This window comes from Phocoena phocoena, chromosome 6 (assembly GCF_963924675.1).
Source record: "Phocoena phocoena chromosome 6, mPhoPho1.1, whole genome shotgun sequence".
NCBI classification, from domain to species: Eukaryota; Metazoa; Chordata; class Mammalia; order Artiodactyla; family Phocoenidae; genus Phocoena; species Phocoena phocoena.
The window spans coordinates 64014993-64042593 of record NC_089224.1 but is presented as its reverse complement, the minus strand read 5'-3'; the positions used below and the strand labels follow the sequence as shown (position 1 = coordinate 64042593).

At 44.3% G+C, this 27601-nt stretch overlaps 1 protein-coding gene across 4 annotated transcripts; it reads left to right on the top strand.

Annotated features, from left to right (window-relative positions):
- Window positions 1-27601, top strand: KANK1 (KN motif and ankyrin repeat domains 1). 4 transcript variants are annotated; one of them, XM_065878584.1, is made up of 10 exons: window positions 1-2650; window positions 13649-13790; window positions 14497-14607; window positions 15812-16054; window positions 17462-17549; window positions 20555-20774; window positions 23389-23531; window positions 24168-24368; window positions 26442-26540; window positions 27114-27601. In XM_065878584.1, the coding sequence occupies exons 1-10, from the start codon at window positions 418-420 to the stop codon at window positions 27174-27176; spliced, it is 3543 nt and encodes a 1180-aa protein (XP_065734656.1). In that variant the 5' UTR covers window positions 1-417; the 3' UTR covers window positions 27177-27601. The 4 variants fall into 4 exon arrangements, with proteins under 4 accessions (XP_065734656.1, XP_065734655.1, XP_065734658.1 ...); XM_065878583.1 differs by having other exon boundaries at window positions 13649-13846; window positions 14499-14607; XM_065878586.1 differs by lacking the exon at window positions 15812-16054 and having other exon boundaries at window positions 13649-13846; window positions 14499-14607; window positions 27114-27176.

The window sequence follows — 27601 nt, the reverse complement described above, 5'->3', positions numbered from 1 at the left end:
GCAGATGATGTTCTGAATGGAGATCATGACAGGGGACAAAAAGGTCCTTATTTTGTGGAGACCCCCTATGGTTATCAACTAGACTTAGATTTCCTCAAATACGTAGATGACATACAGAAAGGAAACACCATCAAGAAAGTGAACATCCAGAAGAGGCGGAAGCCATCTGTGCCACGCCCAGAAACCAGGGCCGCACCTGGCCATCAAGGTGTGTGGACTTCCACCGAGTCCCTCTCATCCTCCAGCAGTGATGGCAACAAGCAGTTAGCCCAAAGTGAAGTTACATCAGCTCCAGTCCCAAGGCCACCTGCCCCTCTGGAGACCTCACCCACTTTTCTTACCATCCCAGAAAGCCGACAGCTGCCACCACCATCCCCGCAACTCCCAAAGCACAACCTTCATGTCACCAAGACACTGATGGAGACCCGGAGAAGACTCGAACAGGAGAGAGTCACCATGCAGGTGGCACCTGGTGAGTTCCGAAGGCCCAGGCTGGCCAGTTTTGGAGGCGTGGGCTCCACGAGCTCCCTCTCCTCATTTATGGGTTCTGGAAACCACAATCCCGCCATGCAGCAGCATCAGAATGGATACCAAGGCAACGGGGATTATGGTGGCTATGCCCCAGCTGCTGCCACCACCTCTTCCATGGGGAGTTCCATCCGCCACAGCCCTCTGAGCTCAGGGATCTCCACTCCGGTGACCAACGTGAGCCCCGTGCACCTGCAGCACATCCGTGAGCAGATGGCCATTGCCCTGAAACGCCTGAAAGAGCTAGAAGAGCAGGTGCGAACCATCCCTGTGCTCCAGGTGAAGATCTCTGTCTTGCAAGAGGAGAAAAGGCAGTTGGCTTCACAGCTGAAAGACCACAGAGCTGCATCCCAGAACGATGTCTGTGGTGTGAGAAAGAGGTCCTACAGTGCTGGGAACGCATCCCAGCTGGAACACCTCTCCAGGACCCAGAGAAGTGGCGGGGAATTATACATTGACTATGAGGAGGGAGAAATGGAGGGGGCAGAGCAGAGCACCCAGAGGATAAAGGAATTCCGGCAGCTCACAGCAGACATGCAGGCCCTGGAGCAGAAGATCCAGGACAGCAGCTCTGAGGCCTCCTCAGAGCTCAGGGAGAACGGGCAGTGTCGGTCTCGAGAGTGCCAGTCTGTGGCTGTGGGTGCTGATGAGAACATGGACAGCATTGTCGTGCACCACAGGGGCGCCAGGTCCTGTAAGGATGTTGCTGTAGGCACGGTCACCGCGACGAGGAATTCTGGGGTCAGCGTGACAGAAGCCATGCTTGGAGTGACTACCGAAGCTGACAAAGAAATTGAGCTGCAACAGCAGACCATAGAAGCCTTAAAGGAAAAGATCTATCGCCTGGAAGTACAGCTTAAAGAAACCACCCATGACCGGGAGATGACTAAACTCAAGCAAGAGCTGCAAGCTGCTGGCTCGAGAAAAAAAGTTGACAGAGCTATGATGGCCCAGCCGCTCGTTTTCAGCAAGGTGGTGGAGGCAGTGATACCCACCAGAGACCAAATAGCTGGCAGTCACGTGGACGTGGTTGACACCTGTGTCGGGACCTGTGTGCAGACAAATAGCGTAGGCATCTCCTGCCAGCCCGATCGTGAGAATAAAATGGTGGGGCCTGAGCTGCCCATGAATTGGTGGATTGTTAAGGAAAGGGTGGAAATGCATGACCGATGTACTGGGCGGTCTGTGGGGACGTGTGACAAGAGCGTGGGTGTGGACATCAGCGTCTGTGAAACAGGCAGCAACACGGAGGAGTCTGTGAGCGACCTGACACTCCTCAAGACCAACCTGAATCTCAAAGAAGTCCGCTCCATCGGCTGTGGAGATTGCTCTGTCGATGTGATCGTCCGTTCCCCAAGGGAGTGCATCTCCCGGAGTGTGAACACGGAGGCCGTCAGCCAGGTGGAAGCTGCTGTCATGGCAGTGCCTCGAACCACGAGCCAGCACAGCAGCACGGTTCTAGAACAGGTGTCCCAGTTCACCAACACCGAGACAGCTACCCTCACAGAGTCCTGCACCAACACTTCCCTCAGCACCATGGACAAGCACACCAGCACCCGGACTGTGGAGATGCGGACTGTGGCGGTCGGAGAAGGCCGCGTCAAGGACGTCAGCTCCGCTAAGATGCGGTCCGTCGGAGTTGGAACGGTGCTCTCCGGCGCCTCTGGGTTCGACAGGCCATCCTCTGTGAAGACCAAAGAGTCAGGCGTGGGGCACATCAGTATTAACGACAACTGTCTGGTTGGTCTGAAAATGAGGACCATAGCTTGTGGCCCTCCGCAGTTGACAGTGGGGCCGACCGGCAGCCGGAGGAGTGTAGGGGTTGGGGACGAGCCCGTAGGAGAGTTCGTGGAGAGCCCCCAGCCCCAGGCTCCGTCCAGAATGGTGACAGGCTTGGATCACTACATTGAGCGTGTCCAGAAGCTGCTGGCAGAGCAGCAGGCGCTGCTGGCTGAGAACTACAGTGAACTGGCAGAAGCTTTTGGGGAACCTCACTCACAGATTGGCTCCCTCAACTCCCAGCTCATCAACGCCTTATCGTCAATCAACTCTGTCGTGAAGTCTGCAAGCGCTGAAGAGCTGAGGCCTGACTTCCTGAAAACCAGCCTGGGTAAGGTCACAGGTAGGTGGTGCTCCTGAGGGTCCTGGGAGTGAGAGAGGATGGGGGACAGTGGAAATCCAGGAGGTAGGGATTTTTTTTTTTTTTCGCCTGGCGGAGCTATTTTTTGGAACCATGGAGAAAGCTTCAGAATGGTAATGGGTAGAATGAAAACCAAGAATCTAAATCCATAAGCAGCTCTGCTGATTCTCATTATCTGATAGTTTCATTAAGGCTAGAAGAAGAAAAGCATACTAGTGTTGGCTGGCTTAGGGGCTGTCTTGGGGGGCTGCTGGTTTGCTAGATGCCTTTCCGTTATGTACTTGCTCATTTTATACAGGGTGGCCTGAAAAAGAGTCCTGCCCTGTTTGTATCCACAATTACCAGTGTATGATCAATGAAAAAATACTGGTATGAAGTGTTTTTAATTAAAACTTTTTATGAGGGGACAGAGATTCCATTAATTCATGTATCAGTTCAACAAATAATGATTACATACCTGCTTTGTTTCAAACATAGGCTCTTGTTTTCATGGTGCTTACATTTCCAGTTGGGGGCACAGGCAATAAACAATATACCTAAATATGTCAGGAGGTGGTACGTGCTATGAAGGAAGGAACTCCACTTAGAGAAACAGTGAGTGGTGGCGGAGAGGTGAGGGCAGTTGGAGATGGCGTGGTCCAGGAAGGCCTCTCTGACAAGGAGCCCCTGAGCCAGAACCCTGAGACAAGGGAGGCCTTTCCCACTGTTCATTGTGTTAGGTGCTTACATTTTTGTCTTTCTCATACTTTCCCTTATTCATTGGGATTCCTGCTCACCCCGGCTTTTCTTTTTTCTTTTAATAAATTTATTTATTTATTTTTCGGTGCATTGGGTCTTCTTTGCTGAGCGTGGGCTTTCTCTAGTTGCGGCGAGCGGGGGCTGCTCTTCGTTGTGGTGCGTGGGCTTCTCGTTGCGGTGGCTTCTCTTGTTGCGCAGCATAGGCTCTAGGTGTGCGGGCTTCGGTAGTTGTGGCACGTGGGCTTCAGTAGTTGTGGCTCACGGGTTCTAGAGCGCAGGCTCAGTAGTTGTGGCGCATGGGCCTAGTTGCTTCGTGGCATGTGGGGTCTTCCCGGACCACGGCTCGAATCCGTGTCCCCTGCATTGACAGGTGGATTCTTAACTGCTGCGCCACCAGGGAAGGCCCTGGCTCTTCCTTAAATTGAAGCTAATAATGGAGAAATTACCCTGGAAGATTTGGTGACATGCTATTTCCCTGTGAGCCTCACTAAAATAAGTTCCCCTGTTGTCAGCTGCATGTGGTTCTGATAGTACATATTATCATCCTACCACTGGGTTCCATTCCTGGCTCTCGAGCTGTCACAAAGCAGCATGACCTGGGGAAGGAAAGTCATCCTTCTTTATACTTCCTTGTGAAATGGGCAGTCAAAGGGCATCCATCCTGTAAGGTTGTCAGTGTGTTCATCCCTGGCCCCCAGTGAGCACAGGGTGGCCTTTGTCGTCCTGGGGGTGGTGCTGCTAGCACGTCCAGTGTGGTTTCTTTTGTTGATGTGCCAAAGTGTAGCTGAGGTTTGGGAAGTACTAAAGAAACACACTCTCTCCTCTGGCCCAGTGCTACACATAAAATGAATTAAAGTGCTTCAAATGATTGGTGTAGTGTGCATTAAATTTAATTTTATGTGGAAACGTGCAGTAGAGACTTAAATGTAACTTAATAAACAAAAAGTTCAAATTCTTTGTTTTCCCTCTATAACCAAAAGAGCAATGGTTAAAATAGACTGAAATAGATTATTTTTATATCTTCTGAGGTTTCACCTCCAAACCTGAATTAGTTTTTAGTAGCTGTGCTGTGGACCAGATAGCTTATTGTGGAAGAAAATTGAACATGACAGTGACAGCTGATGTATGACAGATTTTTGCCTTTTGGAGTTAAAGGAGTCTAATAAGTTTACAGGGAGTCATTTTAGAGTCAAGAGATTAAAATGATGTTTGAACCGAAGCAAGGTCTTAAGTCACTAATAATATGTCTGTTTCTACTTCTTTTTAAAAATCATGATGTCAGATGTTGAAGTCAAAATGAAACTCTTAAATACCTCCAGACACACATGGTACACTGCATCATCCGTTGTAAGAGCATTTTCCTGCCAGCCTTCCTCCCTCCTCCCGAAACTGGGGTTTCTATTTCACATTCCTGCCAAAGATATTCAGGTGAATCGTTGGGGTAATCTGCCTGGCACCCAGAGCATCAAGACCCAGGGAGGAGGTTTTGTCTGGCTGTGTTACAGTGTTTTTTGGTCTATTTCCAGTCACACTGACATTCCAGACATCACTATTTTGATCTGACCCTACACATGTACACCCGATTAATCAACTAAAATGCAGGAGACCTACAACATTTGTGAACAAAAGTATAAATATTCTTCATAGAACTTACTTGATCATAGGGGCAGCTCCCTCTCAGAGCATGCAAGAACAACTTTAAATTATTTCTGTAATTCCCATCACATTTATATTTTGCTTTAAAGTTCTAATGAAGGAATTAGGTTAGGAACTCAATCCAGAGAATTACATTTTTGTTATCTCGTGCGTGTTGTATGGGCTGGAAATGAAAGCAGTTCAGTGTAGTAGAGATCTCAACGTCTGCAGGCTGTGAAGAGTGAAGGTGTGTCAAATGTACTCCAGCTTATTGTTCACACCGAACACTACAGAATATTGCTCACATACAGTCTAGAATACATTTCTTGACCTTGGGGAAGATGGCGGAAGAGTAAGATGCAGAGATGACCTTCCTCCCCACAGGTACACTAGAATACATTTCTGTACCAAAAGGAAAATGGAGTATAGAAAGGTAGTCATCTCAAACTTTCTTCCCCAAATCAAATGATAAGAAGTTTGAGTTTGACATCACCAAAAAGAGCATATAAGTGATCACTTATGTGAACCTAGTACTTTAGTTTAAAGAATTTAAGTTTGGGCTCCAAAGCCAGGTATTCTGGGTTCGAATTCCTTCTGGGCACTAGGACAGGTTGTCTTTGTTCCCCTACAGGGTTGAAATGAAGATTTAGTGTTGTCAGTGTGAGTAAAGCATTTGGGATAGTCTGCACCACAGAGGATAAATGCTGGCTCTCATTGCTGTTAACTGTTTTCTGTACTTCCAGAAATGGAAATGTAGATCTAGAACAAATTGCCAAGCAAATGCGCTACAAATAATCTTTTGTGTTTAATGCAAATTATTGTCTTCGTAATTCTGGCTGGCCATCGCCTTCCCCCACCCCCCAATGGTTACACCTCCCCAGCTAACAATTTTATCAAGATAAAGATATCAATAACAATGGGAAAACACAAAATGAGTAGAATAAATTTTCAATTCAGATTCTTTCAGAATCTATGTCAAAGCTCAAAATGAAGCCCAAAATTAAATTAGGTGTATATTAGTACCAAACCCAGAGAATTCTCTTCAGTTTTCCTAGCGTTGAAGATTTGAGGGTATTGCTTTTTAGTATGCAAAAGAGCATTATTTTTATCAGCAAAATAATAATGCCTAACACTCCTATTCAATTTCTTGAAGTTATAACTGGAGTATGTGCTCGTAAGACACTAACAGTTCAGAAGAGCATAAAATACTGAGAGCCTCCCACATGCTCTCATGGGTTGTGTGTTTGGTGTGTACAAGTGTGCAGGTCTGTATTTTAGACACATTCTGTTTTGACAGCGTTTGAATCGTACATATTCTCCTATGTTATTTTTCACGTGAAACATCACAAACAGTTTTTCAGGATTTAAGAGACAATGTCACAGTTTTGATGCAGCTGGAATTTGGTGGTAATCAAAGATGATCTGTAAAGTACTTTTAATTACTAGTAGTATGAGTTTCATGTATTTAATATTTTCTTTCATGGAATTAAAAGGTTAAGAGGAAATAAGTTTCTCAGAAACCTCAGGGAAAAAAATGTTTATTCTTTCTGTAAATCAGTTGGATTGTTTTGGTTTGAGGAGTGGGTTACTTTTTTTTTTCCTTTTCCTTTTTCCCTCTGGAGAGAGGAGGAGGAGAGAGAAAATTCTAGACAAATGACTTGCAGTTACAAATACTTGAAAAATATGTAACTGTCTCTGAGCAGATAACAAACAGAACTATCTATAACAGTGGAACTTAACTGCCTGCCACATGATTTATAGAAAATTCATCTCTTATACCGGAATAAAAGAACTGCTTTTAAAATCAGCTTCCATATTTGCACTCTTAGTTATCTTGGGCTTGCTAAAAAAATGTATGAACTTGAAGTCATTCCCATAACTGTGAAAGCAATTTTGTAGACAGAGATCTGAGCCAAAGCAAAAGCAGGGAAAATTAAGTCATTACAAAATACCATTTCTAGTTAGTTTTCTTAGTTCAAATCATATACCATTTACTTGTCCCAGTACCTTTCTTTAAAATCACAATTTTCTTTTAGTAAATGCTACAAGCATTGAATAATCCAAACCAAATGTTTCTGGAACCCTGCGGTGTGTGGTAGCATGATGTGAAAGTCCATTGACCCGGAGGTCAGAGGGCTGACATCTGGTTCTGGCTGCCCAAGAACTTGGAATAACACTTTAGGGGGGTTTGGGCTGCCGTGTCCTCCTGTGTCATGAGAGGGTAGGATTAGATTTTTCTTGCTTGGGCCCTTTCAGCAGAATTATTCTGTAAAAGTAGCTCTTCACCAGGCTGCCCATCAGATTCATCTGAAGAACTTTTTTCCCCCAAATTCATGAGTTTTCTGCTGCAACCCACTGCTACCACCAGCCACTCAATAGGCACACTTGGGCCCTATTTCAGGGAAATACTGTTGGAATAAACAGACTTAAAGGGAGTCTTATTAATCTGGGCTCCATAGCTTCATGAATAGTTTTGTGTTTGGAATTTTTGTGAAGAAAGTGTATGATTTTTTTTTTAACTTTTTTTTTTTGCGGTACGCGGGCCTCTCACTGTCATGGCCTCTCCCGCTGCGGAGCACAGGCTCCAGACCCGCAGGCTCAGCGGCCACGGCTCACGGGCCCAACTGCTCCGCGGCACGTGGGATCCTTCCGGACCGGGGCACGAACCCACGTCCCCTGCATCGGCAGGCGGACCCTCAACCACTGCGCCACCAGGGAAGCCCCAAAAGTGCATGATTTTTATCAGATTCTCAGAAGGGATAGTTGACCCTCAGAGACTGAAATTACAGATCTAGGACATCTGTTACAGACCTTGGTTAAAAGCACTTCAGCCCTGAGGAAAATCTTTTACAAAGATTTAAAATCCACCACCTTTGTGAGCCCTTCAGCTGACACTTGTTTGAAAATCTTCTTCTTTTAAACTGATGCGTTATCGTTTTAAATGGGTATTAGTGAAATGTATGCACTCTGGAAAAAGATGCATGTTTACTTTGACACTTCTACTCTGAATGAATCTGTAAAGTATATAGTTCATTTCTGGCTAATGCATGGAGATTGGTGTTTTTTAAGAACAGAAATGGCTTTAAGTTCCTGGATGTCCAGTCATAAACGATGAAAGAATTGTTGGTACTGGGTGATGGTTACAACTGTTTGTTCTTCCTCCAATCAGCGAGGCGTTTGTATCTCAGTAAAGATGTTTAAAGTCTGCTCTGTTCCCATCTCTATTCAGGTCAATTGATAGCTATGCATTCAGTGTCAACTATATGCAAAGTGTGGTACTTAAGCAGAGAGAGAGAGAAAGTGGTCAAAGCCTGGAACTTGCAATTCAGTTGGGAAGCCAAGACACATATACCAGAAATATGAATGATAACCTATGGGGGGTATATGTTAGCCACCAAATAATGTGAAAATAAAAGTGCTTGAAGAATTCAGCTGCAATTAAGCTCTCTGAGGTTTAGGGAAGAGATGAGTTTAGTGTGGAGAGGACGACGACGTTAGCTGCATCTGGAAGAACACAGAGCACATCTTGTTTAACCCAACAGTTAATGCAGCCTGTCAGCGTGGGTTTTCTGGGTCAGGTCTTGGGTTGGTGTGTAATTAAATGTGGGTGGCGTTGTGGTGAGGGAGAATCTGATTCTTAATCCACTCAGCATTTTAATTTCTAAGTACCCACTTTTAGATACGTTCATGACAGCTGTCTGGTATGTTCTCAGGAAAATACTAAAGTGGCCCTAGAAATTATTACACTGCGGCTCTTATCATTTAGTGGCTTTATGTTGGTGGCCACACGCATTGGTATTCAGGCAGAGTTCTGAGCGATGGGCCTGCAAACAGAAAGGGATTGTCCTTTCTCCTCCATCAAAGCTACATACTTTCCCCTTACAGGTAATGTGTACCAAATAAAGAAGGTGATACTTCATGAATAATCTCTATTGTCTATTCCCCAAACCAACATGTGGGTGAAAAGGGTGAATTTGTGCTCACGCCCTTTTCCTTATGGAAAAACTAGAAGTGTTATTTTAGACCTCTTTGAATTCTTAATTACACTTCGGGAAAATGCCTAAATGATTGAACGGCCTCCATTATGACTCAGAAATTTCAGTCCTACCTTTTTGACAAGTAAGCTAGATGTTCTTTAAAAATCAAATCAGAATGTTTAAATGAAAATTTGGCACAATAACATGGTCAGTTAGTTGGCGGCACTGTTCATAATTGTGCTTTTAGAAGGCCCTTGGCATTATAAATAAAAATATGAGTCAGCGTGCCGGAAGAACTGCAGTATGTGAGCAGGGCAACTTTTAAGATCCATTTAAATATATTTTAAAATATCAATTTTCTAACAGATTTAGAAACAGATTTCTATATACCAACAACTAATACCCATTCCGGATGGATAAATATCACAGAGGAAACTGGAGAAGGTGATCTCTTTAAAAACTTCTCCATCTCTAGTTTTCATTGCTTTTTTAAAAAATATCAAGTACTTTGCTTTAACTTTTCTAAAGTCAAAAACGTAAAAAAAGTTTTCCTTTTAAGTTACTTATTTTTCATTACAGTTTGCCTTAGCTAGTAGTATAATTATCCATGTATTAAATGCTAAGCGTACTTTAGAATTAGAATTAATACTTCGAGGATGCTTTTATTTTCCAGAGCACTGAGATTTCTGTCATTTGCTGTCTTTTAGTTATCACTAATCTGGTCAAGTCATAAAATGAAGCTCATGCTTTATTGGCATTTATGGCCATTATAAGTTTGAGTTAACGACCGAAGACCACACAGTTGCCCACTCCCCTGTTCACTAACTCCCCCGTGGTGCCTTCGGAAACTCTTGAGCCCTGGGGGGAATTTTGAGCAGCTAGGCCATAGTACCAGACTTAGGAAGGTGTTTGGTGATTACTCCTGTTGTTTTACCCTTATTGTTTGCATAGCATTTACTTTTGGTCATGGACTTCTACCATTAGTGGTCCAGGGCTGCTAACTAAACCAACAATAATTCCTAATAATTCACATGGTCCAAGTTGATGGAGTGAAACCGGAGGGAAGTCTAAACTCTTGTTTTTGGCAGTCAAGTTTTACACTGTTTTCAGCAAATTTTTGATTGGTTACTTTAATTCACTGGTTCTCAATCCTAGCTGTACGTTAGAATCGTTTGCAGAGCTTTTAAAAACTGCTAATACTTGGGCCCACCTGCAGATATTTCATTGTATCTGTATTTTTAAAAGCTTTGCCCCCAACTCAGGTGACTCTAAAGGGCAGCCAGGGTTGAGACCATTGAATTTTGCTGGCCACTTTATTTTTGGCTTTCTTGGCTGCACTCTTCCTGTGTTTTACTGAAACACAGCAGTCATTTGTCAGTCTTAGGCTGCTGCGTGTGTCATCTTATGTGTGCCTGCTAACCACAATGGGTCTTTATCAAGTTCAGATAATTGTTTCTGGGTCACTCAAGAGAGCCAGAGTTTCAACACCATCTAAAAAACATTTTCTGGCAATAAAGGTGACAGATTTCCTCTGATCCAGCTAATGAGAACTAGTTTAACGGTTAGCGTTGTTCTTTGCCTTGCTAGTTAGTCTTAACAGAATCCCTGTGACTTTCCATTGAATGACACAGGCATTTATTTAAGGCTTTCCATTGTCCAGCACTGTTCAGAGCACTGAAGAGGACCCCAGGTATGAATGTAGCGTGGAGGGACTCAGGGACTTCCATTCTCACAGAGCGAACACGTGTGAGACCAAGGAAACGGAGGGCAGGGTATATTCTGGTCTGGACAGTAAGTACTGCAGAACAGTGAGGGGAAAAGGTCTTTGTAGAATGGTATCATAGGAGGAAGACTAGAGGAAATAGAAGTGAAGAGTATGGGTAGAATTCTGCTGGTAAAGAAAGCTGAAATTCTAGGCCAGTAGGACAGTCTAGTAAGGAAGGGCACAGAGGAGGGAGTAAATAAGTCACCAGACCACTCTGAATGAGTAGAGGGTAGGAGTTGTTGAGCAGTTAAACTACCCCAGGAAAGAAGAAGCTGTCCATGTTCACTGTGAAGGATACTCAGATGCCTGCTTGAGAGGGTGGACCTTGATTGGAGAAGCTTTAAAAAGCCCTAGTTTACAAAACTAAGTTCTGGAGAAGAGGAGTATTTGCCTCCAGTGGGAAGATTGTCTGGAAAAGGGCAGCACGTGGGAAGTGTGGATTTACTGGGTTGTTAGAAATGTTCTGTTTCTGAATTAGGGAGGTGCTAACACAGGCACGTACATTTCCGAAAATTCATCAAACTCTGCACTGAAATTCTGTGCGTTTTACTGTATATAAATTATACCTCAATTTAAAAATATTTTTTAAAGCCGTGTTTAGAAGGAAAGAGAACCTATGGATTAAAAGACTTAAAAACCATAGCAGCCAGTGGAAGTATAGGACTGAGGTTCTGATTCAAGCACTCTATAAAAAAAATTTTAAGAGATTGGAGAAATGTGAATATTGACCAGATATGTGATCATTTTAAATTCTCTTTTTTTTAAGATTTGATAGTTTTAGCTTTATACTTACTTTTTGAGAACTGTGTTAGGAATATATACTAAAATATTTATGAATGAAAGTGGTAGGGTCTTCAGCTTGTGCTTCAGAGGAATCCAGTGTGAGTGGTTGGAGGAGGTGTAGATGAGCCCAGATAGCTGATCATTATTGAAACTAGTGCTGGGGACAGAGGGGTTTATTATACTGTTGTCTACTTTTGTGGCTGTTTAAGGTTTCAATAACAATAAAAACTGTTTATGTATTTGCATTTTAAAAATCATTGTTGGTCCTTGAATGGAGAAGTGGTTAGTGAAAGTGTTTCTCTAGGAAGTATTCTGGTACTTGAGGATTAACATACTGAGACTCTTTGGAGGTTACTGCGTAATGATGAAGTTGGAAAAGGAGGAATGAAGACAAATGCCCTGCTTTGTTTACTTCAAGTAAGACAAAGGAACTTGAGACGTTTCTTATTTGCTGTTAGGGAGACACATCAGGTCGTGGGGGCAACTGAATATTATTTGGAGGACTACAGTTAGTACTGTCTGCGTGTGCTGAGGAGGGAGGTGGATTTGTGAAGGAATCACCAGGGAGCGCCCCGTGCCTCCGGAGGTAGAGGAGGGAGCATTGTGAGTGGACAGAGTACCATTTGCAGAATTAGGAAATGTCAGCCACACTAAAAATTCTGTGATATACTTGTATGTGTGTGTGTGTGTGTGTGTGTGTGTGTGTGTGTGTGTGTAAATTACATAATAATAATCCAATTTTTCTGCTTCACCAGTAAACAAATATTTTTTAAAATGTAGTTTAATTTTTGTTTTTTTAGAAATTTATTTATTTTTTATTTGTTTATTTTTGGCTGCGTTGGGTCTTCGTTGCCACGCATGAACTTTCTCTAGTTGTGGCAAGCAGGGGCTACTCTTCGTTGCGGTGTGGGCTTCTCATTGTGGTGGCTTCTCTTGTTGAGGAGCACGGCCTCTAGGCACGCGAGCTTCAGTAGTTGCGGCACGCAGGCTGAGTAGTTGTGGCTTGCGGGCTCTAGAACGCAGGCTCAGTAGTTGTGGTGCACAGTCTTAGTTGCTCCGCAGCATGTGGAGTCTTCCCGGACCAGGGATCGAACCCGTGTCCCTTGCACTGGCGGGTAGATTCTTAACCTCTTTGCCACCAGGGAAGTCCAGTAAACAAATATTAAGTACCTAACATATGTAAAAGCAACCTAGAAGATGTGGTGAGAGAAACAAAGTTGATTAGAACCATGTGGCACCCTCAAAATATTTACAGACAAGAAGGGAGTCTAAGACAATCAAGCGAATCAACTACTACGTTGTATTATAGATCCTATAAGAGAGTCTGAAAGATGGGCCATGAGAGTTCAGAGAAAGGAGAGTTAATTTCCGGTAGGGAGATGAGGGAAGGCTCGGAAGAGGAAGCGATGGGAAGGTTGGCCATGTGAGGGAGGGTGGGGAAGGAACATCACCAGGTAGAAGAAAATAAGCTAAGGCAGGTGTGCTCTTAGGAGAAAAAGAGACCCCACTTTCTACACTGGGAGGAGTTCCATCTACTGGGGTGCAGTTCACACCCCAAAAAGGACCACAGGTATAGCGGGAAATAAACTTGGAGAGGTGAGTTGGTGCCGAGTGGCAGATGGTGTAGAATCTGGCTAAAGAGTATGGACTACGTTTCCTGAGTGGTGGGGAGCTTTTTAGGTTTCGTTTTAGCTGGAGTTAGGATGGGATTTGAGCTGAGTGGGAGTTCTACTCTGCAGCAGTGCGGGAGAGGGGGAAATGTGAAGGAAAGGGGACAGTCATGATGCTACACTGGTGGCCCAGGGCCAAAGTTAGGTGGTAGCACCAGAACAGAGAGAAGAGAGGCACTGTGGAGTTTGACCAATCCAGATATGGTCATAAAGGGAAGGGATCATGGTCAAGAAGGCCTTGGGGGTTTGATTTTGGATGGCTTGGCCATTAATGCCAATTATGCAAAAAGAAAACACCAGAAAAGCACTTGAGAAAAGGATGAGTTGCAAGAATTTTTTTTTTTTATACCATTTAGCCCATTTTATTTGGTCCCAGCATCACACACTTCTACAACCTTCTCCTTCCTGACAGGCAGTAATTTGGAATACACCTGTAAGTGTGGAAGTCTTCAATCAGGAGGGCCATTAAACTCCCAGACATCCCGGCATGAGCAAGAGGTGGGGACCACAGAAGGGAAGCCCATCAGCAGCCAGGATACCTTCCCCACTCAGGAAACCACGCTGTCTCCAGTGAACCTGACAGACGACCAGATAGCCGCTGGCCTCTATGGTAACTTTCCTCACTCACGGCCCCTCTCGGCATCAGGGTTCTAGGACCAGAGTTGTCAGCATTCCAATCTAATGTCAGTGTACCTTATAAATTGACCTGGAAGAATGATTACACAGTTGTTAGGAAGGTAGGCCTAGATTATCTTTAAGATTATCAAAGAAAGCCATGCAGTCCCCTTAAGAAAACTCATCTGATGTTGCAAATTACAAAATATTTTAAACAGCATTTCACTCTTTCATAGTTCGGCAGGTATAAATTTTTTTCCAGGTTATCTCAACTGAAAAAAAAAAGGACTAATAATCCCTATCTTAGTGCCTAGATGGTTTCTGAGAATCAAGTGAGACGTGACATCACTTTATAAACAATAAAGCCTGATACAGATGCTAGTTGTCACTGCTTTTGTTATGTCTGGAAGGACGAATGGATTTTTTTTTTCCATTTAAAGAACATTATTAATGGAACTTGGAAGTATTTTCTTTGCATGCACACAATTTTCCAGTGAATTTTGGGCAAGTTTCTCATATATACATGCCAAGATCTATATTAACATGCATAAAATAATAAATGTACATGAAGAAAGCATACCTGTTCACTTAACTTGCATGGGTATGAGTTGTATTAATTTTGATCACCATGATTCACTTTTCCACAGTATGTACAAATAATGAAAGTACACTGAAGTCCATCATGAAGAAGAAAGATGCCAACAAAGATTCAAATGGAGCGAAAAAGAATCTTCAGTTTGTTGGCATTAATGGAGGGTAAGGAAAGATGGTGGTACTGGTGTTTATACGCGGTCTGTCTGTTTCCTTTGCCTCCTGCCTACTCCAGTCATATTTAAAGGTGCCTGGTCTGGAATGCTACCACATCTGGGTGACGGAAGATTCCCTCCTCAGAAAGGTGCATTTGGGCTTCTCTTCTCTCTTCTTGCTATCTTTAAGGATATTTCACTCTTGAAAGGATACGTGATGAAGCTGAGTAATTTACATCTTCTCACCTCTGATCTGAAACAAACGGTCTTCAACAAAAGCAACAGGCAGCAGGTTCCCTGTTGGACAGCGTGTACTTAACTGTATCAGAACTGAGCAACAACCAGAGACTGAGAAGATCACTCCATGGTCCAGGGATAGTCATCCACTCCTTCAGAATGGGTTGTTTTGCTTAGCTCTCCATGTTTACAGACAAAATATTAGGGCCTTTCACCTGAAGAGTGACCTCGCCACGCCATCAGTTCTTTGCTTTCTAAATAGAATGTGTTTTAGTTGTTTATTCCTTCTCCTTTGATTGGCCCAGATCAATAGTTAAGTCTGTTTGTCCTCCTACAGTTGAATCAAAGCAATTAATCTATTAATCCATTCATGGCCTTGACAAGAAAGCAATAGTGCAGAGTTAGTTGAGATAATATTTATAGTAGTGCGTACCACAAAGATATAACAGTGCTGTCTGTTTTCCAAATCTTTAACGTTTTATTGGGTAATGTGTCCCACAGTTTGGGGAGTGTGTACCAGAGAAACTATTGGTAACTTGCATAATATGTTCACCTTGGACACTGGGAAAATTAACGGTACAAAATAAGAAGAATGAAAGGGGGAAAGAAAAGGAACAGCAAAGATGAAAACCTACAGACTTGGTTTCCATAAAATGAATTTCCTTTGATTTATATTAAGCCAGAGGTGCTATATATATATATATATATATATATATATATATATATATATACATATTTTTTTTTCTGCAAGTGGTATGTGATACCACTTGGCAACCTAGGTTATTCCTTGTTAAGTGAGAACCCATTCAAAACCACCAGACTTCTAAATAGACCTTACTCTGCACTTCTAAGTACAGGGTCTAAAACCACTGATGAAATTTCTGGAGTCAGTTAGCAGGTTTCCCTTCATAAACATTTCTGTCACTGGGTCTTTATGGGCACACCTTGCATCTCCTGAACTCCCAATTGCCACCTAGGTATGAAACCACTTCAAGTGATGATTCCAGCTCAGATGAAAGCTCTTCTTCCGAGTCAGATGACGAGTGTGATGTCCCCGAGTATCCTCCTGAGGAAGTGGAGGACGAAGAGGAGGACCAAGACACTCGGGGGATGGCAGAAGGCCACCACGCAGTTAATGTGGAAGGTCTCACGTCCAGCAGGGTGGAAGATGAAATGCAGGTTCCAGAATGTGAACCTGAGAAGGTGGAAATCAGAGAGAGGTGTGGTACACTCCCCCCCCTCCCCTCACCCTTCCCATGTTTGATGTACTTTGGCAGTAGGATTGGCCGATGAGGAGACTATGCAGTTGAATCTATGAGTTTGGTCTTTCCACTCGCCAAAGGAGGGCTGAACTTTACCTGTGCCTCAGAGGTGTGTACCTCTTGTCATGATGCTACTAAATACAAGTGCAAAAATGATAACTGCTAGATCTCTTATAGTAGCAGAGAGAAGGGCTTGATATCTGTTCACCTTTGTTTCTTTAACTATTTGCTGTCTAATATTACATGTGGAGTCACCATCCGCATAATTGTTAAGCACCACTAAAGCTTCCATTGTTTGAACAACCCACCTTATACTTAAAGGTATGTTAGAAATTTTTGTGACCAACACATTTCACATTTTAAAGTTTCAGATTTTATCATTAGCCATTTATCCTCATACAGGTGTCAGTACTGTTATTACAGGATCACTGTGTGTGAGAGGAACAGTTTTTGGCCTCAACCAAAGATCACAGTTACCATAAAGATGATGTAATCAGTCACATGCCCATATTTTGTTGCTCATTGAGTGATTGGGAACACCACAAGAATGGGTTTGGGAATGTCGTAAACAGCAGCTGAAATATCAAATAAACACTCTGGTTGGCTGAAACATGTACCTAAAAGTGTAGACAATTTTAAAGACTTAACAAATATGGAATTGATGCTTATAAAACAGGAGAGAGTAGAACGGTTGGAAATTTCAGTATGGTGTTTCACCACGTGAAGTGTAACTAGAACATTTCAGAAAACTTATCTCTGATTTGGCAAATGAATGTTTAACTGCGTTAACACAAGGTAAGTGTCTTTAGTTTATATTTCCAAGTATTTTCAAATGGCTCAATAACTTGACATCTGTTGGTTTTTTTCTGAACAGCTTTATTGAGGTATAATTTATATACCATATGTCATCTGACTTTTAAGTTTATATTTTCATGTGGGTTAAACAAACACTTCCTGAGTCACCAAATGTGATTTCAGATGTGTGGTCCACTGGTCAGCATAATGGGTAGGTGGTAATTCAGACCTCTTCAGCCCCTCAAGAGTAAAAATATTTTTAAGAATTTAGAACAAAAGGAGCAAAAAATATCCAAGTGTTATTCCATAATGTCACACAGGCCAGAGTGGCGAAGCCGAAAGCTACCCTCATGAAAAGATCCAAGCTCTGGCTGGAGGCCTTGGCTCTGTGTGGTAACGTCAGTCCTTGGACGCCTAGACTCCACCAGGCAAGCACTAGCGGCACCACAACCTGCCAGGGTTGACTTGGGGCCTCCGGTCTTGTAAAGGGTTATAGAGTTTCAGGTAAAAATGCCTTTCCTTTTGTGGCCAGTCATGAGCTCTCTTTCTTTTATTTTTTTCCCCTTTTAGATATGAACTAAGTGAAAAGATGTTGTCTGCATGCAACTTACTGAAAAATAACATAAATGACCCCAAAGCTTTGACCAGCAAGGATATGGTGAGTCTGACCTACAGACACTGTCCCCAGTCTGTACAAAGTGCCCGAGTGGACACCACAGATGAGGCCTCTCTAGCCTGCCCCTGAGCTGTTGTTGCCTGCATGCTTTTCCCCCAGACTATTCCTAGTGTGTGTGGGCAGAGTGAATATCCCGCTGCCCTGCTCACCAGACCACCCTGTGAACGTTTCCCTCAGGCCTGATTTCAGATCTCCTTTCTCCACCCTGTACTTTGCTTGGGAGCTGAGCATCTGCGAGGCATATAGTTGCACATGGAAAGGAGGGCTAATTTCAGTCATTCGTCACCTTTGTGCATGTTCTGTTGCTTACAGAACTTGTGATCTAGGCAGCAGAATCCCAGAATTTTTTAAGTTAGCTTTTGTTTTTAAGAGAAACCTATCTAGACCGAGGTCAGCATTCCTTTCAATTATGAAAGTGCATATTATGTTCTGATGTGGAATGCAGGCAGTCACTATTTTTAAACCTAGAAATAACTGCACTTATCTTCTCGCAGCTTGAGATTCAGAAGCAAAGAGGTTGGTGGTTGCCTTAGGGAGCACGAATAGCATAACATAGGACAGATAAATGTTTCCGTGGCAATGGTGAATCTGATATGCTTTACAAGTATTGCTCTCCCATGCATTGGTGACATTTAGATGTGTGGCTTCTTTCATAGGTTAGACCAGCCTTCTGGTTGACAGCTCTATTCAGTGCACTGAGAAAGTGTAGCATCTCATGTTATTTTAGATAGTAATGTGCATTTGAATCTTTGCATATTAGCAGTAGATTTAATATGAAGGTTTTATGCTAAATAACTTAAGTCCGCAGCCAGTGAGAAAGTTGTTTCATAGGTCTCACGGGTTTATAGAATTATGAAACCAAAATGTTAAGCCTAGAAGGGATTTATGGAATTATCTAACGCTGGAAAGGCAAATAGTCTTCCTCATACAACAAACACAATCTGAAGAAGAATTGGTGATGGCTGGCACAGGCATGAGAAGTACATGGGTGCGTGTGTCTATGAGGCCACTCTATTCTGGTCCATCCTGCTTTAACTGAGGCCCTAAAGATTACGAGTCTTGCCTGGAGTGTCAACTGCTAGTTAATGCTGGGACTAGATTATACCTGTCTTAAGTACTGGTCCATGTTTTGTTTATCCCAGCTAAAGCATATTACCTTATTATATGGCATCTTTTTTTTTTAAATTATGGTATCTTCTCCTATTTGTTTATATTGCTATAGAAACTCAAATTTATCAGAGCCAGCTGAATCTTGACATTCAGATGCTGTGCTGAAAAAGGAGCATGGCAGTGATGTTTATAGAAGGAAATACTAAACGAAGTCCCTGGCCTGGACATGGATCTACATGTTGAACTCATCAGTATAGACTAAGTGCCTGTCTATGCCTTGGTCACAAATAGTAAAACCAGGAAAAGTCACTGCAGTGTTAATGTTTCCCACTAGGTTTAACCTGAACTTAAAACTGGTGCTTTCGGACCCCAGATTTTATAGCTTTAATACACTTTTTCTTTCACCCTCCCCAAAATACTAGGTTATGTGGTCCTCCGGGAGGACTTTACATTTTTGTAGCCCCAATTGTCAAGCATTTTGTCGGGCACATACTCCAGGATTGCTACATTTTTTTTGTTGATTGGATATTCATTCAGTAAAGAAGTGTTTAAAGTGCTGTGCTGTGAAAAGTCTTGGACATGTGAATGACCACAATGCCAGGGCCATGTAACCATGTCAGGACACTGACTATGTAGCTGTAACTGAGTTCGACACCCAGACGCCATAATTTCCCTTCCTTCTGTGTGAGGCATCCAAAAAATGAAATCTGAATATGTGAAAGAGTGAGCAGAAGAAAAGAAAAATTAAGTGAATTATTTCCTGGCCAGGACCCTTTTCCTCCAGTGACCCAAACTATGATTGAATTGGGTACACCTGAATAATTAGTAGCAGGAAGATAAAGAGATGGGTGTGTTCTGTAATCCCAGTTGCACCTTTTCTATAGAAAGAAGACTACATGGGTTCTGGTGCTTTTGACATAAGCTTTCCATCTTTCTTGATTTATTTTTAAACTTTTAAAGAACAAGCAAAGCACAAATGAATGATAAACTCATATGAAAGAGGGCCCATGAAAAAAGCATTGTGGTTTTCCCCATCTCCAGCACTGGCTCTGCCCAGTCTACATTGAACTTCATGTCCAAGTTTGACTTGATTATCCGTGAAACAAATGCCACGTTCATGTGTCTACAGCCTAAGGGAAAGCAAGTGGGGCTGATGACCAGATACAGATGATCATAATGGGAAAAAGTAATTTGTTTCAGACTTGCTTTTTATTCCCTTTCTGTGGTTGAACGTTTGTATTTGGGATGGAGTAGGAATTGGGTTGCCTGCACGGTTATGGTCTCCCAGCCTAGTGCTGTGGAGATGCTGAAGGAGTTGAAGTTGGTCTGGACAGGAAGGAGGTAGCATAATTGTGTTAAGTAATTTCTCCTGTCCTGATTACTACGAAAATCATTTGCAAGGCCAGCGTACCTACATAATATTAATAGTTCAATAATAAATGGAGCCTGGCCTAAGTGGTTTACATGTGTTGCCTCATTTGTCCTCATCACAAACACTGTGAAGGAAAGGTATTTTTACTATCCCCATTTTGCAGATGAGGAAACTGAGGCACAGAATAAGTATCTTCCCCGGCGTCGAACAGCTCGTCAGTAGCAGAGTCAGAATTTGAGCCTTGGTGGTATAATTCTTGCACAGTGCTATAGGCCTGTTTTATAGAAGTTACAATATGTGTGTGTGTTAAAATCAGGAAGGATACTTCAGTTTGGAATTTGAGGCTTCTCTGAGAGCTCTGGGTTTCATTAGTTGTTTTTTGAGAGCAAATTCTGTTTGCACACACTTTTGACTATAAAAGGCCTGCTTTCTTAGGCTTTCAGCTAGGTCTCAGAAATGTCTATAAATAGAAGAACTAATGGCCGATGGCTCGGTGTTTTGGCAGCGGTTCTGTCTGAACACTCTCCAGCACGAGTGGTTCCGCGTGTCCAGTCAGAAGTCAGCCATCCCAGCCATGGTGGGGGACTACATAGCCGCTTTTGAGGCCATCTCTCCAGACGTCCTGCGTCATATCATCAACATGGCAGACGGGAACGGCAACACCGCCCTCCATTACAGTGTGTCCCACTCCAACTTCGAGATTGTGAAGCTGCTCTTGGACGCTGGTACGTTGGTTGTCCCTGTCTCTTCTCTAACAGACTCGGGCTGTGACCCATTTAGAAGGAGCTGGTTGATCCAGCTGATCTCCAGTTCTGTGACCATCCTAAAAAGCCTTTTCATTGCTTTCCCCTGTGATGTGGCAAGAATCGTCCTTGAGTCATTCATGGGAGGCTTGAGGTTTAAACAAAACGGGGTGACACAGACTCCAGATCTGTTTTGAAAGGAGGTGTTGAGGGTGTTCTTGCTGCAGTTTAGCTGTGTTCAGATGAGTTGTATCCCTGGTAACACACATGACTCATGTTCCTGCCTGAGCTGAATCATGCAGGCTTGGTGGGTTCACTCTCAAGAGGCAGAATGCGGCGCCTGGGGCCAGAGTCAAAGCTTTAGTGTTTGTGAGCTGCTCTCTTTGTCCTCGTTCCATGCCCCTCTCCAGCCGCCTTGCAGAGCTGTGCAGTTAGTCAAGATGGGGGCCAAGCAAAGCCACTGTAACAGATTGTGGTAGAATCGACACCATTCCCGCCAAAATACACCCTGTTCCTGGGGAATCGGCATAGAGAAAAGAAAATGCTATTCTTACATCTGAACCATAGTAACGAGAGCAGTGAAAATTTTTGTCTGTAATTGGAATTTGCCATTCCAGAATATAGCCAGTGGATGTATTCAACATGGAGTGAGGCGGTGGCACATAGAAGGGTCCCCTTGCGACATAGTGAGCTTTCAACTTTTTGTTCAAATGGAACAGCCCTGTGATACACTGAGTCTCTAAATCACTTTTATTTATTTTTGAAATACATATTCTTACTTCTAGTATAACTGATACAGAATTCACAGTACCTCAGTCTAATTAATGAGAACACAATGTGAACATCTGATTTAGAATATGCAATACAATTGTTCAATTTTCCCATTCTGCTTCTTGACCCAACTGTCCAATTTTTTTCTACTCTGTTTTGGGGATGTTGCATTAAGGCACAGAAGAAACCAAACAGATTTATCTTTTTTTTTCTCTTCTAAGTTTGCTTGTCCCCAGTTTAGGGGCCATGTTAGGATAAAACTGTTTCCAGCTTAAAGGAAGGAATTCCAAGCCTCCTTCCTTTCAGACTTGCCAGACTATAAACAGAGCTGGTGATACTGTCAGCCAGAGTTACTGTTTAAACAGAGAAGTGGATGATATCCAGGAAAGCTAAGAACAAGATTTCAGGATTGCCCCTGAAAGTAACAGCTTAATCCACCCTTAGAAAATTTGCATGGACAAGATATTTTGGTAAATTAAACTATTTTAATTCCATTGTTGGATGGCTTTGGTTAATCACTTTTCTGGATTTACTTCACTTTTTACTGCTCACCATGATAGACTGAGATTGTGGCTTCGTAAAGCATGTTTGTGAATCTAGGATACTAGCAGCAACAGAGAAGAGGCGAACGCCAAAGAAACTGAGGAGCCTCAAAGACCATGTCTGCTCACCCACTTCTCCATCAAACAACTTTTTTCTTTTCTTTTTCCTTTTCTACGTTAAAAAATACGCACTACTATTGGGCTTCCCTGGTGGCTCAGTGGTTGAGAGTCCGCCTGCCGATGCAGGGGACCCGGGTTCGTGACCCGGTCCGGGAGGATCCCACATGCCGCGGAGCAGCTGGGCCCGCGAGCCATGGCTGCTGGGCCTGCACGTCTGGAGCCTGTGCTCTGCAACTGGAGAGGCCACAACAGTGAGAGGCCCGCGTACTGCAAAAAAAGAAAAAAAAAAAAAATGCACTACTGTAAATGCCCTTATGTCCCTAGTATGCTATTGTTTTAGAACTCAAGAACGTTTTCACGGTACCTTCTCTTCTCACTCCCAATGATGGAAACATCCTAAGCATTTTAATTATATCTGGTCACACATAAAAAGCTTCTTTCCTGCACTCTCCATTCCTTTCATTTTATTAGAAAGTGCTGAAGGAATTTTAAAAAGCCTGGAGGATAATTTAGGCCCTGAAGACTCCTTAAGAATTATAGGACTAGAAAAGGTCTGGGTTATTGGATCTGGGAGTCCCTGACAGTCTCTAAGGGACTTAACTGCAGTTGCTGTCAGACCACGATTCCTAGAGCTGGGTGTCGTGTGATTGGAATTCGGCTTCCAAGGGCCCCAAACGAGTCAGAGCAGCAAACTCAGGGTCTCAGAGTGAACAGAGGTTTATGAGTGGGGAATGCCATATTCAGTGTTCCCTGTGTGAGCGTTTACAAATCCTTCTGTCCTTTGTAGCTCTCACCGCCTTCTTCACTCCAAAATGGTGATTTTCTAGACGCAGATTAGTATCTAGATCCCATGTTATTGTTTATTCTTCAAAGCAACCATTACTTAGAATAGCCTCCCAGACCTCCAGGCTGTTGCAGTTCAACCACCAGTGGCAAACAAGAGGTGCTGTGAGAGCTTGCTGTCATTTGTTATGAAACAGAAAAAAATTTTTTTCTTCCGTTTGGTATGAAACATCTCTCACATTTCCTTCTGAGTCACTCCGGGACTTTGACTACCTAAGGCCATTTCACTGGGCTTTTCTAAACTCCATACCTTTAGTTCATGGGGACAACTGACGCTTTTAGCAGATGGCTCCTCCCTAAAGAGACTCGTGTCTTTGCAGATGTATGTAACGTGGATCACCAGAACAAGGCGGGGTATACCCCCATCATGCTGGCAGCCCTTGCCGCTGTGGAAGCAGAGAAGGACATGCGAGTTGTGGAGGAACTCTTTGCCTGTGGGGACGTGAACGCCAAAGCCAGCCAGGTGAACGCGCTTGCTTCCGGGGTTTGTGCTGGCTGATGCAGCTCTGACCTGCCCGGGTGCTTCTGCCGTGCTCTCGCCACTCAGCACAGCCCATGCGGCTGCCCGGTGGTCCTTATGACCAAACACACCGAGGAAACACTGGCTTAACTTCACACTGGAAACTTCTCCCTCCATTACCTTGCGTCCTCCCTGGAGTAGTGTGCGTGTGGATCATGGGTCAGCCTGCCTGTAAGGGACTAGGGATCCCCACCATGTACCTGGTGACCACTGTTTCCTGGCTGTCTCCATGTTATAGCATCCTCATGCCCGGTACAGAGCGCCTCTCATCCAGATGTGTTCACAGTTGCCTTGTGACCATCTTCTGCACTTTCCAGCTCCTAGCTGTCATAAGACAGATCCTCCAAGCTAAAGGGAAAAATTAACTCATTACTTTATGGTCTTACTTATTAGCTCATAGCTCACGAGAAACTAGTTTTTCCAATGCCTTTCCACCACTGGGCCCCAAGTAATTCCATGTCCACGTTTTCCCCTGTCATCCCTCTCCCTCCTCCCCTTCCCCTGGCACAGCCCCACTGCAGGTCACACGCTGCCAGCCCAGCATGTGCTTCTGAAGTCCGCTGTCATTTCTTCCCACAGGCAGGACAAACAGCCCTCATGCTGGCCGTCAGTCATGGGCGGATAGACATGGTGAAGGGCCTGCTGGCCTGTGGGGCTGACGTCAACATTCAGGACGACGAGGGCTCCACCGCCCTGATGTGTGCCAGCGAGCACGGGCACGTGGAGCTCGTCAAGCTGCTGCTGGCCCAGCCAGGCTGCAGTGGCCACCTGGAGGACAATGTAAGCTGCCTCCAACGGTCCTGCAGGCCCCTGGCCTGGACGCAGTTGTGGGGGGTGGGGGGGCGGTTCTGTGAGCGTTGCTTGACCAGGGGAGAGAACAAATCCTCCTTTATTCTCCTCAGGGATTTGCGTTGCCATCCAGGCAACTTCCCTTCACGGCCCAGCATGGTAGCATCTACTGTTTGCAAACTAATACTCCCATTAACTAAAGCCAAAGGCAGAAAGATAAATAGGCCTCACCCCAAACATTTATAAAAGGAAGAAGGTGATGGGCATGTACGAGAACCAGTATACTGAAGTGGAATAAACAGATTTACAATACAGAATCAAATGTAGTAGGCAGTGTAGGCAACTAATGGGTACACTACGAAGAGAGGACCAGGCCCCTGGTCCATTTGGAAACCCTTCACCAGGGCCCATCAGAGTAAATAATTTGTGACATTTTGTCAGCTAGGGAATCCGGACCATCTTGGCTTCTTTTCAGCCCATCTTCGCACTCCTCCTTGGGCTGTTCCCATCATCGTCACTCTCATCTCCTTCCTCTCTCCGTTCCCAAGCTGTCCCATTCCCAGATAACCCCTTGACTGGAAAACATTCCAAGGAAACCTGCTGCTCTGGATGTCTCCAGACCAAAGGGGAGGAGTACCGATAGGTCACAGCACAGGAACTAACATTTAGGTGGCGACATGGTTCAAAGGTCCAAAGGTCCCAGAGGTCTGGCTGGGTTGCTTCTGTTTTTGAAAGTTTATCTCTGTGGAGCCCAGGTTTGGACCAGAGCTTCCATCAGCCCCAAACACTAAAAAGGCTAGAGGGAAAACATCCCCCTTTGCACTAAACTTGAGATCCTCGTGGGCTCACGCCAACAGGAAGAGCAAATCAGTGCAGGTATTTACTGGCAGGAAAGACTGACTGGTTTCTGCAGTTGCAGTGACCTCCCCAGGAGCACGTGAGCTGCGGTTGCACCAGATTCCCTTTACTTCCACTGCAGCAGAGGGCCAGTTTCCAACTTCTCTTTCCTTAAGAACAGTCTGTGTTTCGTGTGCCTTGTTTTTGTTTGTTTGCTTTTACTTCTACTCTTAGCAAAGAACAGCTGGTAGATCTAATAATAAGAGACCATTGCACCACAGTAACTTCCAGAAATCCTGGTTCCCTCTGCCCGTTGTCTACTTCCGTATCCTTAAAGGAACGGGAGGGCATCCAGCTGGCCTCCAGAAGAAAAGTAACTCCCAGAATTCAGAGTGGGACGGAGGACCATAAGGTTCAAAGCACACACAAATTGTTTCCAGCTGCTGGTGACCAGAAGGGCATCCTTATTCCAAGACTAGACAGAAAATAAGTTGTGCTGTTTTTTGTCTTTTTATTGTTACTACTTTTGATTGAGGTAGAGTTGATGTCCAGAACGCTCTTTTTGTCTTGATGCATCTTTATATCCATCTGAGTTCCTGCATCTTAATGGAAAGCAGACATTTAACTGAACATTTTTCTTACCCATATTTAGTGTTTCCCCTCGTATTTCCATAAGATACATTTCTGCAAGGCATGAGGATGTGGTGCTTACATGTAGATGTGACTCGGAGCATTCTCCAGGGGTGGCTAGGGCTGTAGGATCAGCTCCCCCTGCAAGAGGAAAGTTAAGAGATGCTTGGCAGATTGCAGGGCGTCAAAACAGACACCACGCTACTTGACCGTTCGTTTGTAATTATAAGGGAAAAAAACAACAACACTAAATTATGTTTCTACCCCCTACCTTCACCTCCTGCCCCCTGCTGGTGGGCAGCCTGCTTTTGTTGAGTCTCCATGGTGTGCAGGCCTACACACTAAGTACCATGAGGCAACAACAAAGGCAATAACGGGGTGATTCTTGTCTGAGGGCAGGGTAGGGGGCTGTGCCTCTGTCATCCTTGTATCCTTCAGGGCTAGCACCTAGAGGTCCGGAAAAGTTTCCTAAAAGACTGAACAGATGGCTAGATTGGGGAACCTTATCTAATGGAAAGAGTTTTGTGTTGTTACCCTTTGGGCTACCTGGAAGTTTGAGAAATCCAACCTAGCTTGTTCTTTTCATCTCCTCTTAAGGATGGCAGCACCGCGCTCTCAATAGCCCTGGAGGCAGGACACAAGGACATCGCCGTTCTGCTGTATGCCCACGTCAACTTCGCGAAAGCCCAGTCTCCGGTCAGTGTTGTGCACTTGGCATTTGTAAACAGGCTAAAAGCTACCAGACTAGTGGGCCCCCTTCCTCGGGGAGTTGACAGGAGATACAGGTTTTATAATGATTCTGAAAATCAAGGTTTTAGTCCAGAGCTGAAGAGTTCATCAATTTTGCCTCACCCAGAAGGCCAGGAGTGCTAATGGTTAGCACAGCACAGGCTGGATGCCTGCTTGTCCTCATGCCCTCACAGGAAGAGTTTATTCTGGACAGAATTATCCAAATGGCACATCTTGAGCCCATAAATACATATCGCCGTCCTGGCATTTTTCTTAAAGCAGACAGGGAGCTGCAGCCTGTGGTCCCAGAGCTCACTCTGAGAGGGAAGTTGACTTCCCAGGACAACTGGACGTGGCACTGCCGAGCCCGCTGGCCCCAGAGCTGCGCCCGCTAGTGGACTGTGTGCTGTGTTCCAGCTCTCCTCGCTCTGGCTTATAGGTGGTGCTCAGCTGTGGCTGACAGAGTTCCTGTGTCACAGAGGACACATCTACCTGAGGTCACTAATTAACCCCCAGTTTTTTTCCTTTCCTGGTCTCTAGGGCACCCCTAGGCTTGGAAGGAAGACATCTCCTGGTCCCACCCACCGAGGTTCATTTGATTGATTATGTGCAAATACCGTCCATTTACATGCCACCACTAAGCTGCTAATTCCTGTTGGGCTGACAGATACTGAATGTATTTTGTGCCTGAGCTCACCAGCAAACAGAACGCATAAAGCCAAGGGCTGAAGGCTGGAGCTGCCACAGTGGAAGCTGAGCCAGCAGGAGATTGCTGGCCAGGCACACACGCCTCCCTTCTGGCCATCTTCCGTCTGTGTAGGGCACACTTGCTGTTGAGTCTCTGCTCCGTTATGTACAGTTGTAGGAAATAACAACCTGATCTGAGTGGGCAACTTCTGTTCCTTCTCTCCACCCCCTACCAGTGCTGAGAAGTGTCAGGTTCTCACTGGAATGGTGTTTTTAAACTTTCCCACAAGTATTTATATTTACCAAACGTGGAACCATTGGAAAGCTCTTTGAAAATTCCA